The 19,997-nt window shown below is 45.5% G+C and overlaps 1 protein-coding gene across 2 annotated transcripts in view; it reads right to left on the bottom strand.

Annotated features, from left to right (window-relative positions):
• Positions 1-19,997, bottom strand: part of DMXL1 (Dmx like 1) — a 1,868,248-nt gene that overhangs the window by 1,556,663 nt on the left and 291,588 nt on the right. For both annotated transcript variants that reach the window (XM_069625559.1, XM_069625560.1), the window contains exon 9: positions 10,893-11,061. In XM_069625559.1, coding sequence (XP_069481660.1) covers positions 10,893-11,061 — 169 coding nt within the window. The remainder of the gene's footprint in view (positions 1-10,892; positions 11,062-19,997) is intronic.

The raw sequence follows: 19,997 nt of genomic DNA, 5'->3' as shown, positions 1-19,997 counted from the left end.
CCTTGACATTAGCTAGCTGTATGTTACATATCACAGTGGACCCCAGGGTCTGCCCTTCCAAATTCAACCTCAGGAGAGGTGTCAATCCCACTAGCCTGATCAACGCAATCTTGTAAATTCTTCATGCGAGAGTCATCTGCTACGAGTTCTGCAAGTACTGATGGTGTCCCATATTTTAGTCCAAAGGGTCTTTCTTCATCAGAGGACTCCTCTGTTTCTTCATAAATTGGCGACGTCAACGGTTTCGACAAAAGCATTGATGGCTTTGACGAATGTGTCGTTGGAATCGACACTTGTGGCGTTGAGGAGGTTGACAGTTAAGGCATTGATTGCATCTCCACTGGAATCGGCGTTGATGACTCACTTTTTGGTCCTGTCACAGAGGACACTATGGCATCGATATCTTAGTCTATGAGGAGACTCGAGGGATGTGATCGCTCGCGAGGAGACTTGGCGGCCGGGTCCGAAGACGCACAGCTCTTGTGCTTCTGAGGTCTTTCCACTGGAGCATCACCTTTAGGTGTTTGAGGGGGGCAAGGCCACGTTCTTGAGAACCCTTAACATTCAGAGTCTAAACTCCTCCCACTGGGCCGGTGAACTGGATTTGGTGGGGCAAACGACCCGTTCGGGTGAACTAGACCAGAATGATGGCGACCTATGGCACCTTTTCTTTCTATGCCTCGAAGTCGACGAATGGTGTGAACAACTACGTGAACGAGAAGGTTTGGACCTTTTTCGACGAGGAGAAGTTGTCCTCAACTCCTCAGAGGTCTTTTGTTTAGATGGAGTAGAAGAACAAGTTACTTCTTAGCTTGTAACATTCTTTTGATGGGATGTTCCTCCGACGTATTCCTTATCTTTGATAGATCATCTCCCAGCTTGCTGGCCTCGGAATTATTTTTTTTCAGTAGAGGGCGCTGCGCGTCGATGTCCCTCGAGCCGATGTCCCTCGAAAGCCTCTGTATCGGCGTCAACGTCATCAGGCGTATAAATAGATTTGCACAGCGTCCGTTGCTCAGTTCCATTTTGACATTAACAGTTGTTTTACATGAATTGGTTATTGACCTTGAAGGAGCGTAAGCTGCAACCACAAGGGAAGTATTACTGCGGGGCTGGATGGGAGGGGCGATAAGGAATACGTCGGAGGAACATCCCATCGAAAGAACGTTACAAGGTAAGAAGTAACTTGTTCTTCGAAGGGATTGTGTCCTCCGACATATTCCTTATCTTTGATAGACTCCCATAGCAGTGGTGTGTAATTGGAGGTGGGAGTAAAACACCATGTTTCCTTTTAGGAATGAACCGAATGTAATACGGCTTTGCCAAACCTAGTCTCTTGACTAGAGGAGGAATCCAGGTTGTAAAATCTTGTGAAGGTATGTGCGGACAACCATGTGGCTGCCGCACATATGTCACGAACCGGAACTCCTCTTTGGCGGGCCGAGGAGGCTGCGATACGCCTGGTTGAATGAGCTTTAAGATTTTGAGGAGGCTCTTTCCCTGCTAGTTTGTAACATTCCAGGATGGCCAAAATAATCCATCTGGAAATGGTTTGTTTTGTTATCAGTAGTCCTAATTTGTGCCCTGAGTAACCTACGAACAGTTGGTCTGCTTGCCTAATCCTAGCAAGTCTGCTGATGTAAAAACTTAAAGCCTGCTTTGGGTCCAGCCTATGTAGCCTTTCTTCCTCTTTCCCCGGATGGAGAGGTGGATAGAATGAAGGTAAGGTAATTTTCTGAGTGATGGTGAATTCAGAAACCACCTTTGGGAGGAAATTAGGCTTCACCTGTAGGACAACTGTCTGAGGGGGTTTACAAGATAAAGCTTGTAATTCGCTCACCCTTCTAGCAGATGTTAAAGCCACTAATAAAACAGTTTTAAGGGCGAGAAATCTTAGCGAGTGGAGTGGTTCGAAAGGAGTACCCATCAGGAAATTTAAGACTAAATTTAAGTCCCATAAAGGAACTTGGAAAGGTCTTGGAGGGTAGACATTAGTTAATCCCTTTAGAAATTGTATTACTAAGGGTAATTTGAAATACGAAGGCTCCTCTGCAGTGCGCTTGAAGATCGATAGCGCTGTGAGATAGCCCTTGATAGTGCCAACTTGAAGGCCTGAATTTGCCAAGTAGAGTAGAAAGGATAACACCGTTGGTGTACCACATGAGGAGGGGTCAATATTCTCTTCTCTACACCAGCTGCAAAATTTGTTCCAACGGCAGCGGTATAAAGACTTTGTTGCTGGCCTTCTGGCCGAAAGCAACACTTCCATGACGTCATCAGGGAGGTCCCAATCCTTGTATCTCAACCTTTCAGAAGCCAGGCGTGAAGGTTGAGGGTTCTGATGTCTGGAAGGAGAACATGACCTCCCTTCTTTGAGAGAAGATTCTCCTCGAGTGGAAGACGAATTGGAGGGCAGATGGACATGTCCAGAAGGTCCGGGTACCACGTTCTCCTGGCCCAGTCTGGGGCAATTAGGATCATGGTTCTCTGGAATCTCCTGAAGGACTTCCTGAGCTAGTTCCCACTCGTGGGAGACTGTGCCCTGCCTGCTCAGAGCGTCCGCCGTCAAGTTCTTCTCTGCGGCTAGGTCAACTGCCGATAGAGAGATTCCTTCTTGAATTGCCCAAAACCAGAGCTGCATTGCCTCTCTGCACAGTGGCAGTGATCCTACGCCTCTTCTTTTGTTGAGGTAGTGCATGGCCACTGTGTTGTCCGTCATTATCAGGCCATTTTTCCCCTGTACAGATGGCAGAAAAGCTTTCAGCGCTAGTGTGATTGCTCTCAGCTCTAACAGGTTGATATGTAGTCTGGACTCCGATGGAGACCAACGGCCGCTGATGGTCAAGTCGTTGGTATGGGCTCCCCACCCCGTGAGTGAGGCATCTGTGACTACTGTTATCTCCGGCCAGGGTTGCCAAAAAAGCTCCCCCTTCAAGATGTTTTTCTGGCAGTCCCACCAATGAAGGTCTCGAGCCACCTTGGCCGGAATTTGAAGGAGGTCTGTCATTCTCCCTGAGAATTGCGACCACTGAGTTCTCAGTGCTCACTGAAGAGATCTCATTCTCAGGCGAGCCTCTGGCACAAGGAAGATGCAGGATGCCATGAGGCCTAGCAACCTCAAAAGGTCAAAGGCTGGGAGACGTTGGGCATTTTGAAACTTGGTGACCATCTGCAGAATATCTTGAGCCCTCACCTCTGGTGGCAAGGCTTTTCCCAGGGAAGTTTCCAGGACCGCTCCAATGAACTGGAGTCTCTGTGATGGTATCATCTGTGACTTCTTTAAATTGAGGGAGAAGCCCAGTTTGTGAAGGAAGTGGCAGACATGATCTAGCTGGATCTGAGCTTGTTCCGAAGATACAGCTCTGATCAGCCAATCGTCCAGGTAGGGGTAGACGTGGATCCCTTCCCTCCTTAGACTTGCAGTCACTACCGACATTAGCTTGGTGAAGACCCTCGGGGCGGAGGTCAGCCCAAATGGCAGAACTCGAAATTGATGAGCCGCCAATTGCAAACCTCAGGTATTTCCTGTGTTTGAGATGGATTGGCACATGGAAATAAGCATCCTGGAGGTCCAGAGATACCAGCCAGTCCTGGGGCTGGAAGGCCTGAAGGATCTGAGAGAGAGTTACCATCTTGAACTTGTCCTTCCTGAGGAACTTGTTCAATTCTAGTAAGTCCAAGATAGGTCTCAGTCCTCCGTCTTTCTTTGGTATGAGAAAGTAGGGGGAGTACCAGCCCTTGTTCCTCTCCGCTACAGGTACCGGTTCTATGGCACCTTTCTCTAGCAGTTCTACAATTTCCTGCAAGAGGAGGGGATCTGGAACTTTCAGAGAGCTGTTCCCCGGTGGATGACTGAGGGATGCGTAGAAAAGGCAGGCAGTAACCTTGGGCAACTGTCTCCAATGCCCAAGCATCTGACGTAATAGCCTGGCATTCCGTCAGATGTTGAGTTAACCTGCCCCCTACTGGTGTTGTGAAGAGAGTCTTCAGAGCGGTTTGGAGGAGTCTGATGCAGATGCCAAGGGTAAAGAGGCACCTGATGCTGCTGCGGCTTTTGTATTTTTACCCCGTCCACCTCAGGTGAATTTTTTCTGACCCCTTTGAACTGGCTGTCCTCTGCCTTTTCCGAATGCGGAATAGAAGCGAAAGGACTTACCTCTCCAAGAGGTTCTTGAAGGGCGATATGGTGTCTGACGGATTGCAGCTTCTAGGGATTTTGCTGCTGCCTTTGATGTTTGTAGTTTTTCTAAACTGTCATCCGCCTTCTTACCAAACAAAGAAGAGCCGTCAAAGGGCATATTCAAGAGTCTGCTTTGCACATCTGGAGCAAAACCAGACCTTCGCAACCAAGCAAATCTCCGGGTTGTTGTACTTGCCGCCATGGCCCTGCTGATGCTGTCAGCAGAATCGATGCCAGTTTGAAGGGATTCGCACATAGCGTATTTACCGTCCTTGACGATGTTTAGGAACGCTTCCCTTTGTTCTCCCTCCGGGAGGCAGTCAGCCGCTGATGAAGCACACTCCCAAAGTGTGTGGCTGAACCTTGCGAGCGTACAAGTAGCATTGATGGATTTCAACGCCATGCTACATGCGGAAAAGACTTTTGGCCATATAGTCATATCTCTTAACATCCCTGTCCTGTGGAACAGTAGGGTAAGCCGATTTACTACCTGCTGAACTAGCTGCCTGAACAACCAGACTCTCAGGAGTTGGGTGTTTGGATAAATATTCAGGGTCAGCAGAAGACACCCTATATTTAGCTGATCATTTTTTGTTAACCGCCGGGATTACCTCCGGTGTTTCCCAGTTTGCCAATATTCTCCTTTGTAATGCCGCACGAAATGGCACCACAGGATCCTCCTGTGGACCTTTGACCAAGATGCCTGTGAGGTCGTCTTGCTGAAAAGCAGGCGAGGGTGTGGACCACCCCATAAACTCCATTATCCTTGCCATCAAGGTTCTATAAGGGGTTTCAGCATGTTCCACTTCTGGGGAAGTGTCCAACCCACTTGCTTCCTGTACGGATTCATGGAGGTCTATTAACCTACTTGTGCATACTCTGGTGCAGGAGTTGCAGATCCATGCAACTCAAAAGGTCTTTCCTGATCTGAATCCTCCCCTTCTTCATAAACAGAAGATAAGACTCTGGAGTGATCAGGTCTTGAAAATGGTATAAATCACATTTCCAAAGCAGAAGGAGCCAAATTCATCATGATTGGCTGAGAAAACGTCGACGTCGTCGACGCGGACGTTAAAGGCTTCGAAGCCATCAAAGCCATCGAAAAAGGCATCGAGAAAGGTGGTAGGGGCCTCGAACTCGAGAGTATCTGGATTCTACTCGAGGTTGTCGACTGACATTCTCGTGCTCGAGGCTCTGGGTAAGGCCACTGGCTGTGAGGTGGCCGTGGGTTTATCCTTTCTCGTCGTCGAAGACTGTCGACTCGACTGACCTGTGCGTCGAAGAACCCTTCGATAACGGTGTCGACAACGCCAATCTATGTGTCGAAGGGATCCTTGAAGACGGCGTCGAAGACGCAACTTTGCCTTTACTCTAGGGTTTGTGACGCTCTCGAGTGGCTTCTTTCGCCGGGTACTGCGACTCGCGGCTTTTTGATTCTTCGGGTCTTTCACCCAGGGTATCACCCTCAGCAGTCTTCGAGGGGGTCAAGGCCACTTTCTCGAAGACGCTTAGCATCTTTTTCCTGAATTCCTCCCACTCAGCCCGAGAGCTATGTTTTGTGGGGTAGGAGACCCTTTTTGGGGAAACGGAAGAAGACAAAGAAGAGGATCTTCGACATCTCTTTTTTGAATGCTTAGATCTCGAAGAGTGATGGGAACTGCTTCGAGACCTAGAACGATAACGTCTTTTGTGATGGCGAGGAGACAAATGTCTCGACTCCACCGAGGAAAGTTTCGAAGAAGTTTTAACTGCCTTACCTCTCTCGAGCTTCCCCTTACGCTCCTTCAAGGCTTTTGCTGTCATGGACGTGCAGTCCTCGCACTCCGAACAATGGTGCTCGATTCCCAGGCACCATAAACAGATCCTGTGAGGATCCGTCAGGGACATTTTCCTTCCACAGTCTCGACATTTTTTGAAGCCGGACCGTGGAGTCATCGGTTCGGGTGAGGAAGCCATTGAGTACGAGTTGGTATTCACGAGGAATAATGATATATTTGACTGAAGAACTGAACATCGATATTCCGAGGCCCCACGAAGCGCGGAAAAATGGAACTGAACAACGGACGCTGCGCAAGTCTATTTAAATGCGTGATGATGTCGACGCCGATACAGAGGCTGTCGAGGGACATCGGCTCGAGGGACGTCAACGTGTAGCGCCCTCTACTGAAAAAAAAAATTCCGAGGCCAGCAAGCTGGGAGATGATCTATCAAAGATAAGGAATACGTCGGAGGACACAATCCCTTCGAAGGGGTTTTTTGGGGCTTACCTGCAGCAAGCTTCCCGCTACTCTCTCTCTCAAGGCTTTGGCCGTCATCGAAAGGCAGTCCTCACACTCCAAAGACAGATGATTCGACCCCAAGCAACACAGGCAGATCCTGTGAGAGTCTGTCATGGACATCTTTGCACTGCAGTCACAGCACTTCTTAAAGTCGGATCGAAGAGTGGACGACACCGAAGACAAAGCCATTTCGTGTCAAAACTCGAGATGAAGATGAGATTTCGAAGACATTTTGAAGAAGATTTTGCAAATATTCCTGTCTGGAAAGAGGCATTATGCATCCGTAGCTGAAAGCGCGGAAAAACAGAAGTGAGGCCAATGGGCGCTGCACGTGCTACATATACCTGCAGCGATGTCGATGTCGAGACGGAGGCCTGCGAGGGACATCGACTCAACAGGCATCAACACACAGTGCTCCTTGCTGAATTTCTTTTTCCGAGGCAGCAAAGCTGAGATATTGGAAATATCAAAGATGGGGAATATGTGGGAGGACAAAATCCATTTAAATGTAGAATCTCAAAAAGAAAACAGAACCATGATTTAATGAGTGGTGTGTACACTGCTGGTCAGATTTATAGTTTCAAAATGCCATAACAAAATTGCCAAAAGACAAAAAATAAATAATTTACTGAGAAACAATGGGAGCTTTTTTGAAGGACACCAAATTATCCATCACCTTGGACAAGTAGTTCTTGGACCACCAGCCCGCCACGGTTATAGGCCAATTTCCTTACTGGACATTGGGGCTTATTACGTGTTTGGGGGAATCTCAGCAGTAAATCCGCTGAGATGCCCCCAAACTGTATTACCATTACCGCCACTTGGTCCAGCAGTATTACAGGCGAAGAGAGCATCACCTTATGGTAGCCAGACAATGGACGCCATGTGTCTGTGGAACAAGAATCCCTAAACACCCACAGCGCACCCTCTGTGAAATGTAAAGCTTTGAAAAAATAGTTTGTTGAAGAAGTTATTTTGTATTCATTTGTGTCAGCTTCCTTTTAAAACCTTTTTATTTGGATTGGGCTCTTTTTATGGCATTTCTACATGGCTGTTGTCTATGCCACCATGCAGACTTTCATCAAATGTTTCTGTTTCAGTGGGCACTACTAAAAAAAGTTAGTGTTGTGTGCCATGCTGAGGAAGGAATACAGTGTGAACCAGCCAAACAGTGCTGGTTGTTGTGTTTTTAAAAAAACAAAAAGGCAAAAGATGGAGTATCTTGCAGCAACGATACCTTGCATTAGGCTAACTCCATAGGTTTGTCTTCTAGCTTTATAAACCACCTCAGACTCTTCAACAGACAGTAATACTACAACTGAATCACAACCTTCATTTATAGTGAAGAACAGTTTGAGTATAAGTGAGCGCAAGAAAGGAAGTGATATTTTTACATGTCATGGTGCATAGAAGGGAATAGTGAATTTGCTGAAAAAGATGCATAATACTGTTTGATTTCTTTTTTTACCTGTTCTTCTCCTTCTTATGTCACAGTGGGTGTTAAGAAGCTACAGATTTAGTATACATTAACACAGTGATCCCCAACGTGTAGCTCGGGAGCAACACGTTGCTCGCGGGACCCTACATTGCTGCTCGCCAGTTGCTCTGTGCCATGGTGTGGAGGCCTAGAAGGAGGTGTTGAAAGGATGAGACCAGCACTGTAGCCAGTACAGAGTCCTGGACTGTGCAGGAATGTTGGCCAATGAGCCGGCTGCGGTTCCAGCTGGCTTATCTTTATGCATGCAAGATTTGTGTTTGTTGCCACCATGCAAATTATAATTTTTCTGTAAATATCCTTACTTATTATAGTAGTGTCATTGTTAAAAACCCTGTCATATTCAGTTACTTTGCCCAGCTGAAAAATGCATTAATTAGTAAAATAATGTTGTAATCATGTTTGTGTCTTGGAGAAAATTGTCATTCTGTTCCTTGGTACAGCTAGTAGGAGCATAATGGACAAATAAGTGGCATGCATACCCAACTTTAATTAAATAATTTGCATGCACTTCTTATTGTACAAGTGAGGTTTGTGTTTGATGCCACCGTGCAGTTTATCGGCAATACTAATTTTAGTGTCACCTATATTTATTATTACATAATGTCTGAGTGGAAAAATGGTAATTGTTTGATACTCTGCCCATCTGGCACATGGATAACCGGCAGATAAGGTAAATGCATCCCACATTTTTCATAATAAATTTGCCCTATATTCAAGCCCATTTAAATTACTGTTAAGTTTAAACTAACAAGCCAATTAATGAATCCAAATACTTAGTTAACACCACCACTCCCCTCTATGAAGTGGTCATCAAATGCTCAATGTTTTGTGACCAATATTTGCCACTACACTAAGTCTTGTGAAAAATCCCTTTTGGGCAGAGAAATAGGCTCCAAATCATTCAGAAAGGTACTATTTGTACTTGGGACCACTTTTTCCCCAGTATAACAGCCCCACAGAGCTTTAAAATGCACCACTTGCCATTAAACGCCCACGTAATTCTCAGGAGGTCACCTCCAAAGCCCCAATGAAGTGATCTTTGAAGCCTACCATGTAATGACCATTAGTAATCAATCAATATTTAATCATATTTCTCCATTAAGTTAGAAACATTTAAAAACATGTATCATATTTTTCATAAAATTCACAGAACATGGCCAAAATAAAAAAGCAACTTTAACATATTCAAACAAGCTATATATAAAAGTCTGATAATTACAATTCATTATATAAAACATAGCTACCATGCTTGTCCACGCTTAGGCAGAACAGAGAAACAATTACAAATTAATAGAAAATGAACCAAATCTTTAGACTCCTATTTTCCAAGCACCATTTTTGCTTACTCTTGCACACCTTCATTTATTGAGGAGGAGGGGGTGTACATTTAAACGTAACATATACAATCAGCCTCCTACATACTGGGGATCTCATTTCACAGATTTCTCCTTGCCATCTTATATGTGTACGTAAGTCTGTATTTAAGGTTAAAGAGGGCAGCCTATGCATATTTTATACATCTGCGTCTTTTCCCATCACACAAGCTCTTGCTGCTGTAGCTTTTTTTGTGGCGACTCAATGTGCCAAATTTAGCTATATTCCATCCCTAACCAAATAGACAGTGCCTGCAGCCGCCCATACCACAAGTATTTTTCTTTATCAGGGGAGGCTATCGCACCTGCACTGAAATTCACTTTATGATCAGCAGAAAAGAACAGATGTGCTTTTAAAAATTAAGTAACAATCTTAACTGGCAAACACTTTTAAACAGAACACTCCCAATTCAGCTCATAAGGCACTGCCAGGTTTATCTGTGGGGAGACCTGCTATTTGGCACAGGAATTTATTTTGCAACCCCTCTACGACAACAGTTTGAAATGTCCTAGATTTTGCTGCCATAAAAATTACGGAACAGACCTACAGGCACTTCTCCAATCAGTATGCCCCAAACTTCAAATAACAATGTAAAAAGCCCTTCAATCCTTAATGATGCCCTTTCAGCTGTCTTCTTAAAATGATTGACACAACCACCACTTTGTGATAAGAGTAAGCTCGAATAAAAAGGAGACTGCCTCCTCATTTCTAAATATATTTCAAAACTAGCTACAAGGTTTCCCCCTTTTTCTGAACAACATAATCTTTGTTTTATCATATTTAATGTCAAACTGTAGTTCCCAAAATAGCCAATTTTCTTTAGCAGGCCCTGTTGTAGCCCTGCCAGGGGAAGGTCCAAAATAGCCTTATCTTCTGCATAAAGAAGCATGCTATAAAATGAACCCTTCAGAGAAGGTGGAATAATTTTCCTAAGAGAAGTACTAGAATCAGCATCTGAAAGGAATACTTTGGGGCAAACTGACATCCCTGCTTTTAACCTTTACTGTCCTCTTTGCCCGTTTTCCCTTTTCTTGCTTTTTCCTTTCCAAAAGGAAGAATTCCATTGCATTGCCCTTTAACCCTTTCAGTGCCCTATGTTGATGTATTTGCTTTAAGAAGTGGGCAGACCTGATTAGACTGTATACAAACATCCTAATTTCGGATGTTTAAGGGGGCAGGACGTTATGTGCCTTCATCTAAATCTAGTCCCAGATACATCTGAATAGACATCTTTTTAATCCCCGGTAAAAGTATTGATGGGCACGCAAACAGCAAAAAAAGTTAAAGCAAGATTTTAAAAACTAGTTGTTATATATTAGTAAAAAATCAAACTAAAGGGAAAGTGCACTATAACGATACGTTAACTGCAACCTTGCATGGGAAATATTTCTCAAATGCACATATTTTCTTGGGTAAATAAATTGGATGTTAAGAAAGTTGCTGCTATGTTATGCAGCCGGGAGACAGCTCCCTATGAAATGTAGTGCCAATTGATGCATCTTTGCGGCAGTTATCGGTTACTTTCAACAGTGTAACAAATGCAGTTTAATTGCTTCCTTACCAGTGGTTGGATTAATGCTGCCAGCAATGTGAAAGTGACAAAGTGCATTTGCTGACAGAGTAGAATTTCTATGTACATCATGCGGATCTTGCTGATGGGGAAGGTATCCAGTATGTGCTACAAGAGCAGCTGATCTCCTCCTTCCACGTCGGAAGTGCTTCAAATTTAACTGTATGTGGATCAAATAAGTTATCAATCTATTAGTAGAAAGAAGTACCTGGTGGATTACATTCTGTTAATTACTTAATAAACCCCATGAATCATCCATAGGAAGTGTTAAAAGTTAAACTCAATGTTTTAACATACTATTCCGATCCAGATATTTATGCATGGATACAGCTCACACAAACAGGTTGAATTTCGGTTGACCACCACATGAATAATCCATGCAAGCACGCCATAAATTGGTAGCAGCACCAAAAACATCACAGCCCCTCCAGGAGACAGTAGAAGAGGAAATAACCAGTGGGGATATCCATCTGAAAAACTTTACCAAAATGAAACAGATTTTCTAGGAGATACATTCCTCTCCATATTCCTCATGTTTGAAAGACTATCCGGAGACACTGAACAAAAAGGAAAATAATCATACTTATACCAGAAACTACCTTGATCCTTTTCCTGCAAAACACATCTTACTAATGGAAATGCACGTTGTTGCTTGGAAGATATCCAATGACTGCAAAACTCAAGGCAAAGCCTAAGAGTATGACTTCAATGTAGAATAATGTGCTGCAGCACCTTTTGGGCATTAGCTCTTGATCAGATAACAATATTTCCTTATTTAGATTACAAAGCATATGGTGATGTTCAATTCAAAACAGCCCTCCATTTCCTTGTTTCAGCAGAGCAGTAAGAGTAGTTAACTAGTACTCTGGAACGTCAGTGTAAAAACTCAATAGCCTGTTAAGATATTCTGTGTACTCACACCACACGATTTGCAGGTTGAGGTGGAGGAAAAACACTGTAAAATGGATCTTCTGTGAGAGATGGTGTGGAGGTTTTTTTTCAGAAGCTTCTCCAGTGAGGGCTTCTGAGAAGTTAGTGCAACCATTTTACAGAAGTCCTTGACCAAACACTCAATGGTAACCTAGTGGAGAAGAACAAGTTGCTTACCCATGGTAACGTTCTTTCTACTGGATGCTCCTCCCACATATACCTTATCTTTTGATATTTCCAATATCCAGCTTTGCTGCTTCGTAAAAGAAATTTCAGCAGGGGGTGCTCTGCGACCCTCGGAGGCCTCTGTCTCGATGTCACCAAAAAGTATTTGTGGCATGCGCAGCGCCCGTTGGCTTTAGTTCTGTTTTTACGAGTGAAGGATTTATCTTGCACCTGATGGTTACTCCTCCTGAGAGAGCGCAGACTAATCGCAAGGGAAATTCTACTGCAGGGTAGGTTGGGAAGGGCGATGAGGAATACGTGGGAGGAACATCCAGTCGAAAGAACGTTACCAAGTGAAAGCAACTTGTTCTTCAAATGGATTGTGTCCTCCCACATGTTCCTTATCTTTTGATCCACTCCCAAAGAAGTTTGTAATTTTACTGGGGGAGGGAGTCAGAATTTTCATGTGACAATGTAATAGTTTTCATGGGTGTGTGTGTGTGTGCACGCAGTGCAACATTGCTTTGCCAAAAACTGTTTCCTGACCTGAGGAGTCCAAACTATAATGTTTAGTGAAGGTATGTACAGACGACCATGTGGCAGCCGCACATCATGCCTCTGGTCAAATGAGCCCGTAGGCCTTCGGAGAATCTTTTCCCGCCAGTCTAACATTCTGATATTGCCAATATAATCCATCTCGATAATGTTCTGTTTGGTGATAGCCATACCCAATTTGTGACCCGAATAGCCCACAAATCATTGGCCATCCTGTCTTAACTTTGTCATTCGAGATATATAAAAGCTCAGTGCACATTTAGGCTCAAGCCTGTGAAGCCTCTCATATTCATTCCCAGAACGAGGAGGAGGGTAAAATGAAGGTAAAGCTATCCTTTGTGTGAGATGAAACTCAGACAATTTTGGGTAGAAAAGTGGGTTTTACCTTCAGCACCCCCTTATCATTATAAAAGACACTGTAAGGAGGCTTGCAGGATAAAGCCTGAAGTTCACTCACCCTTCGGGCAGATGTAATAGCTACTAAAAAGATAGTGTTTAGGGTTAGTAGTGTAAAGGCTCGAAAGGAGCACACAAACTGCAGCACCAAGTTGAGATCCCAGACTTGGACTTTAAAAGGGATTGGAGGAAAACATTTGTCAGTCCCTTTAAAAATTGTATTATTAGAGGTATCTTAAAGTAAGAAACTTCTTCTGAAGTGCACTTAAAAATAGAAGGTGCCGCCAGATATCCCTTAATGGTACCAATCTGGTGCCCCAGATTACCTAGATGTAACAAAAAGGATCACACCATCGGTGTATTACATGCAAATGGGTCAACATTCTTATCTCTACACCAGCTGCAGAACTTCTTCCAATGGCAGCGGTACAAAGATTTAGTTGCTGGACTTCTGGCCGAAAGCAAACTCTCCATTACGTCGTCCAGGAGGTCGCAATCCTTGTATCTCAGCCTCTCAGAAACCAAATGTGAAGGCTGAGTGTCCTGATAGCCGGATGTAGAACCTGACCCTCCTCTCGCGAGAGAAGGTCCTCTCTTTGTGGAAGACGTATCGGAGGGCAGATGGACATGTCCGGCAGGTCTGGGTACCATGTCCACCTGGCCCAATCCGGAGCTACTAGTATCATGGATTTCCTGTACTTTCTCAACCTCCTGATTACATGAAGGACGGGGACTGGAGGAAACCCGTACAGCAGTGGAAATTCCTAGTCCACCACGAACACGTCTCCCAGAGCTCCTCTTGGGGGAAATTCCCGTGAGCAGTACAGCTCACACTTTTGGTTGGCAGCGGTCGCAAATAGATCCACTGTAACGCTCACCTGATTCTCGCAGAGGCGCCGGTCTTGACTGGGCGACTACCGTATCTTCAAAGGTGATGTGTAGCACCCGGTTGGCTCTTTGGGCTGGACCTCTGTGCACTGTATGCCTGACGTGTAGAGTAAGATGTCTGCAGATAGAAAATATGGGGTTAATGAACTGGAGTTATTGGGGTGTCCCTATCTCTTTCCTCTTCTCCTCTCCTGTAGACCCCCAAAGGTTAACGCTCTCACCTTAGGTAAGTGAATGCCGAGCTCTCCATCTGCCTCGGGGCAGGGTGCTGTAACCAGTTTCTTCACTGGATAGGTAGCGCAGGCCTCTTGACTTCAGAGGACTGCTGTCCGTCGTTTACTGCACGAACGGTAAGTTTCGAGTCATTCAAATGTCTTTAAAGTCTTTAGTAATGATGTCTCTTGTTTTGCAGGGTTCCGGCGATGGCGGATGACGGGCTGAAGTGAGTTGAAGATGGAGCCCGTGTGATGAATAGAAGCGCCTGGAAGCACGTAAGTAAGCGCTTGTTGCCTGCTTCACTATGCGCTCTAACTGTCTTTTTATTTTGCAGGTACGAGTTCGGAGCGGCTGCAGGGTGCCGGAATACCCACTGGATTATATGTGGAAAGGAGTAATGGCACGTGAGTATTAAAGTTCCCCAATGTCTTTAAACGCACCTTGTTTTGTCTTTCAGATGCGGGATGCAGCGCCGAAGGCCTCCGGAGCGTGCGAAGAGTTGGTAAACTTTTGTCTTTCAGATGCCGGAATGCAGTGTGAAGACCTCCGGAGCGCACGAAGAGTAGGTAAGCCTTTGCCTTTCAGATGCCGGAATGCTAACCTGTTCTTTCTTGTCTTTATAGGTGTTGCTGAAGACTGGATTCAGGATGGTAAGCCTTTGCCTTTCAGATGCCGGAATGCTAACCTGTTCTTTCTTGTCTTTATAGGTGTTGCTGAAGACTGGATTCAGGATGGTAAGCCTTTTTCCTTAGGCCCAGGACCGGATGCAGAAGACACGATGAGCATTCTGCTGCAGAGGTTGCAGAATAACGCAAAGCAAGATTCATCCACCGGGTGTGGTTTAAATAGCCTCCTGTAGTGCTTAGGTGTCTCCTTCCACAGCCACGCCTAAGTAAGAAAAGAGTTCCTGGTAAGAAAAAGAGTTCCTGCCTTCCAGAAGAGTTCCAGTGTTCTGAATCTAGGGAGTGGCTCCAGCCCCACCCAACAGGAAAAGTAGTTCCAAACAGAAGAGGATCAGAGGCTCAACTGGCAGGCAAGTAAGCAGCATGGTCTGCTGAAGGTAAGTCCACCCAAGCATTATGAGCCCGGCGCTTCCAGCGCTGGGACTGGGCATATTTATGAGCCTGGTGCCACTGGCGCCAGGACTGGGTCCAAAAGGTCCCAATTGGGACTGGTTGGCACTCGGAACCTGGGTTATGGATCTGCTTCCAAGGGAGTTGGGAAAACCCTGACCTTTTGGAAGCAGAGATCATGACATCCACTTGAGGAGTTTCCCAAAGGGTGAAGATCTCTTGAAGGACTTCCTGAGCTAGTTCCCACTCGTAGGAGACTGTGCTCTGCCTGCTCAGATCGTCCGCCGTCGTGTTTTACTCTCCAGCTGGGTGAACTGCATGACAGAGATTCCTTCATGTATTTCCCAGAACCAGAGCTGCATTGCCTCTCTGCACAGTGGTACTGACCCTACACCTCTTGTTGAGGTAATACATGGCCACTGTGTTGTCTGTCATTATCAGGACATGCTTTGCCCGTACAGATGGCAGAAATGCCTTCAGCGCTAGTCTGATTGCCCTCAGCTCCAAAAGATTGATATGTAGTTTGGACTCCGATGGAGACCAACGACAGCCGATTGTCAGATCGTTGGTATGGGCTCCCCACCCCATGAATGAGGCGTCCGTAACTACTGTTCTCTCCAGCCATGGTAGCCAAAACTGTTCTCCCAAGATGTTCTCCCGACAAGTCCACCACCGAAAGTCCTGCGAGACTCTGACTAGGATTTGTAGGAGGACTGACATTCTTCTTAAGAATTGGGACCACTGAGCCCCGAGAGCCAATTGGAGAGATCTCATTCTCAGACGAGCCTCTCACCAGAAAAATGCAGAATGCCATGAGGCTGAACAACCCAAGAAAATCCAAGGCCGATAGATGCTGGGCGTTTTGGAATTTGGTCACCATCTGCAGAATGTCTTGAGCCCTCACCTCTGGTGGCGAGGCTTTTCCCAGTGATGCATCCAGGACTGCTCCAATTAATTGGAGTTTATGTGATGGTATCATGTGGGACTTCTTGAAGTTGAGGGAGAGGCCCAGTCTGTGAAGGGAGTGACAAGTAAAGCTGAGATGTTCCAAGGCCTGTTCTGGGGAATTGGCCCTGATCAGCCAATCGTCTAGGTAGGGGTAAACGTGAATTCCCCCTCTATTGAGACTTGCTCCCACAACTGCCATCAGTTTGGTGAACACCCTCGGGGCAGAGGTCAGCGCAAATGGCAGAACTCGAAACTGATAATGAGAACCGCCAACGGCAAACCTAAGCGACTGTCTGTGCTTGTGATGAATTGGCACATGAAAGTAAGCATCCTGAAGGTCCAATGATACCATCCAATACTGAAGCTGGAGGGCCTGAAGGATCTGAGAAAGGGTTACCATCTTGAACTTGTCCTTCCTGAGGAACTTGTTCAAGTCTCTTAAGTCCAAGATGGGTCTCAATGCTCCGTCTTTCTTGGGGATTAGAAAATACGGGGAGTACCAACCCTTGTTCCTCTCCGCTACAGGTGCTGGTTCTATAGCACCTTTCTCTAGCAGGGTTAATATCTCCTGCATAAGGAGCGGATCTGGAACTTTCAAGGAGCTGTTCCGCAGTGGATGACTCAGAGGCTTTTTTAGAAAGGGATGGTAGTAACCCTGGGAAACTGTTTCCAATGCCCATGCATCTGAAGTAATAGCCTGGGATTCTGTCAGATGCTGTGACAGTCTGCCTCCCTCTGCAGTGTTGTGAATCAAGTCCTCAGAGGTTTTGGGACAGCTGACGCAGTGGCTGATGGTAAGGGAGATGCTGCTGTTGCGGTCTTAGTACTTCTTCCCCGTCCATTGTGGGGGAATCTTCTTTGGCCTCTTTGAGCTGGCTGTCCTCTACCCCTTCCAAATGTGCAGTAGTGTCGAAAGGACCCAACCCTCCAGGGTGAACCCGTGGGGCGGTTTGGAGGTTGTCTGATTGCAGCCCCAAGTGATTTGGCTGCTGCCTTAGAAGTGTGTAGTTTCTCCAAACTCTCATCAGCTTTGCTTCCGGATAAATTAGTGCAATCAAAGGCAATGTTGAGAAGTCTGGATTGTACGTCTGGGGAAAATCCTGACTTTCTCAACCAGGCTAACTTGCTCGTAACTGTACTCACTGCCATAGCTCTGCTGATACTGTCAGCAGAGTGGAGACTAGTCAGGAGAAATTCGCACATTGCATCTTTCCCATCCTTGACTATGTTTAAAAACCCGTCTCGATCTTCCTCTTCGGGGATATGGTCAGCCGCCATGGAAATGCACTCCCAAACAGTGTGAGTAAACCTTACCAACATGCACGTGGCATTAGCCGATTTCAGGGCCATACTTCCAGCTGAAAAAACATTTTTGGCTAGGGCGTTGTAACGCTTATCCCTATCCAGAGGTATTGTAGGGTAGGCATTCTGTCTACTGATTGAGGTGGCAGCTTGAACCACCAGACTCTCTGGTGTTGGGTGTTTTGACAAGTAAAATGGATCAGAACTTGAAACCCTATATTTTGAAGTCAACTTCTTGTTGAGAGCCTGAATAACCTGGGGCGCCTTCCAGTTGGTAGCCACGCGCCTTTGTAAGGCTGCATGGAATGGCACAATTGGGTCCTCTTGGGGGTCCCCTGTCTAAAATGTCAGTTAAGTCGTCCTGCTCAAAGAATGGAGTCAGTCTTGACCAACCCATATATTCCATTATTCTTGACATCAATTGTCTATATGAAACTTCTGCATTGTCACCGGGTTATGCACAGCCGAACTCAACCTCTGGTGATGTATCTAAACCACTGGCATCATGCAGGCGTTCTTGCAAATTCTTTATTCTGGGATCCTCTGAAATGAATGCTTCAGGGACTGAAGGTGTACCATACTGTAGACCTAAAGGCCTAGACTCATCTGAAGATTTGTCTGCATCCTCAGGAGAGAGATTTGAAATATTCAGCCCTAGGCAAAGGGGTGTATGTTTTCTTCATTGTAGTAGATGTAGTCATGATATTGGTGGTCAAAGGAGCCGGAATCGTCGAGACTGTCGGCGTCTTCGATGGCTGTGTCAACGACTGCTTCAACACTTGTGGTGTCGAGGAACTCGACGCTCGAAGCGTAGATGGCTTCTCAACTTTTTTCGGCGTCGATGACGCACCTTTCGACCCCGATGGTGTCGATGACATTGACAACTCAGTCCGCGAAGGCACTTTTCCTTGACTTGAGGGATCCTTCGATCGCTCTCGAGGAGTTTTGCCCGCTGGTTCCGAAGATGCACAGATTTTATGCTAATGAGGTCTTTCGACCCGAGCATGGCTTTTGGGTGTATTCGAGGGGGACAAGGCCACGTTCTCGAACACCTTCAACATATTTAGTCTAAACTCTTCCCACTGGGCTGGTGAGGCAGATTTAGTGGGGCAAACGACCCGTTCCAGAGAGGAACTGGAAGACGAGGAAGGTGGCGGTCTATGGCGCCGTTTCTTTCCATGTCTAGACGATGACGAGTGGTGGGAACCACTACGCGATTGGGATCGTTTATTCTTCTTGCAGCAAGGAGAAACTGTTTTGGACTCGTCCAAAGTTTTTGTTTGCTGTTTGTTTATTCATTTGTTAGGTGCACCAGACTCATAAGTAAAAGGGCGCAGCAGTATGGAGATGCAAAGCTTACAAAGGTTGCAAAATATGCACAGGATACAGTATTTACATGATTTCAGGATATACAATTTTTTAAATGATTACAGGATATACACAATGTACTGTACAAAAAATATATATGACAAAAGAGGGGCCCTTCGTATAACACTAAGGCTCCCAAGTAGACTAGATTACACATGGTCTTCAAAAACTAACGCAGTAGTACACTATTAATGCAGGGTGAAAGGTCTCTTCAGATTTGGGCAGGTCCCCAACGAGACTAGGGGCAATAGCGATGATGTGTTTGATTACATTTTTTCTGAAATGTAGGTAGGGTTGGTCGGCTTTTTAGTTTTTTCGACAGAGTAGAAGGGGATTTATTGATCTTACCTGCCGCAAGCTTCCCTCCTTTGCTCTCTTAGGGTTTTCGAAGTCATGGACAGGCAGTCCTCCCACTCCGATGACTGATGAGTGGATCCCAGACACCATAGGCATATCCCATGAGGGTCCGTAACGGACATCTTTGCACCATTTCAAGAAATGCTGAGACAGCAGCAGTCACAGCATTTCTTGAAACCCGACTAGGGAGTGTAAGACGCCAATGACAAATCATTCTCTTGAATTCACTCGAAGATTTTAATATTTTAATCGATTTTCCTCACAAGGAACGAAGCGTACCGCATCCAAAGCGTAAGCATGGAAAAACAGAACTGAAGCAAACGGGCACTGCACGTGCTACATATACCTTCGGTGACGTCGACATCGAGAGAGAGGCCTCCAAGGCACATCGAGTCGACAGGCATCGATGCACAGCACCGCCCTGCTGAAAAATAAAATTCGGAAGCAGCAAAGCTGGATATTGGAAAAATCAAAAGTTAAGGAATACGTGGGAGGACACAATCCATTTAAAGTTAGGTTTAGACTCATGAGGGCGAGGGTTGGTGTGAAGTAAAGCTAACAAGAGCAAAGTCTGTTCAGCAACAGAGGTAAGAACCAAAATATACTATTTATTGGACACAAGCCACTCGTATAGTGAACACACTATAGGAAAGTAAATTCACTATGAAATATATACATCAAGGTTTGTTAATCCAAAATGATTACGACACAGTTTGCAGGTAATTTACACTGTGAATGGCTAAAGTGGAGGAGAAAATTATAAGGACAGTTATACAAGGCTTACGTAGGCTAGAAATACTATAGCAATAAGATAAACACTTTAGAAATCCAACCTTAGCTGTGTAATCGTACAGTTTATTACACACGGGTGTTCACATTAAGCAGGCTCTTGTTAAAC

Source organism: Ambystoma mexicanum, chromosome 6p (genome assembly GCF_040938575.1).
Source record: "Ambystoma mexicanum isolate Mex_15411 chromosome 6p, UKY_AmexF1_1, whole genome shotgun sequence".
Lineage (NCBI taxonomy): Eukaryota > Metazoa > Chordata > Amphibia > Caudata > Ambystomatidae > Ambystoma > Ambystoma mexicanum.
Note: the sequence above shows the minus strand (reverse complement) of the source record. Positions and strands in the feature narration are given on the sequence as shown.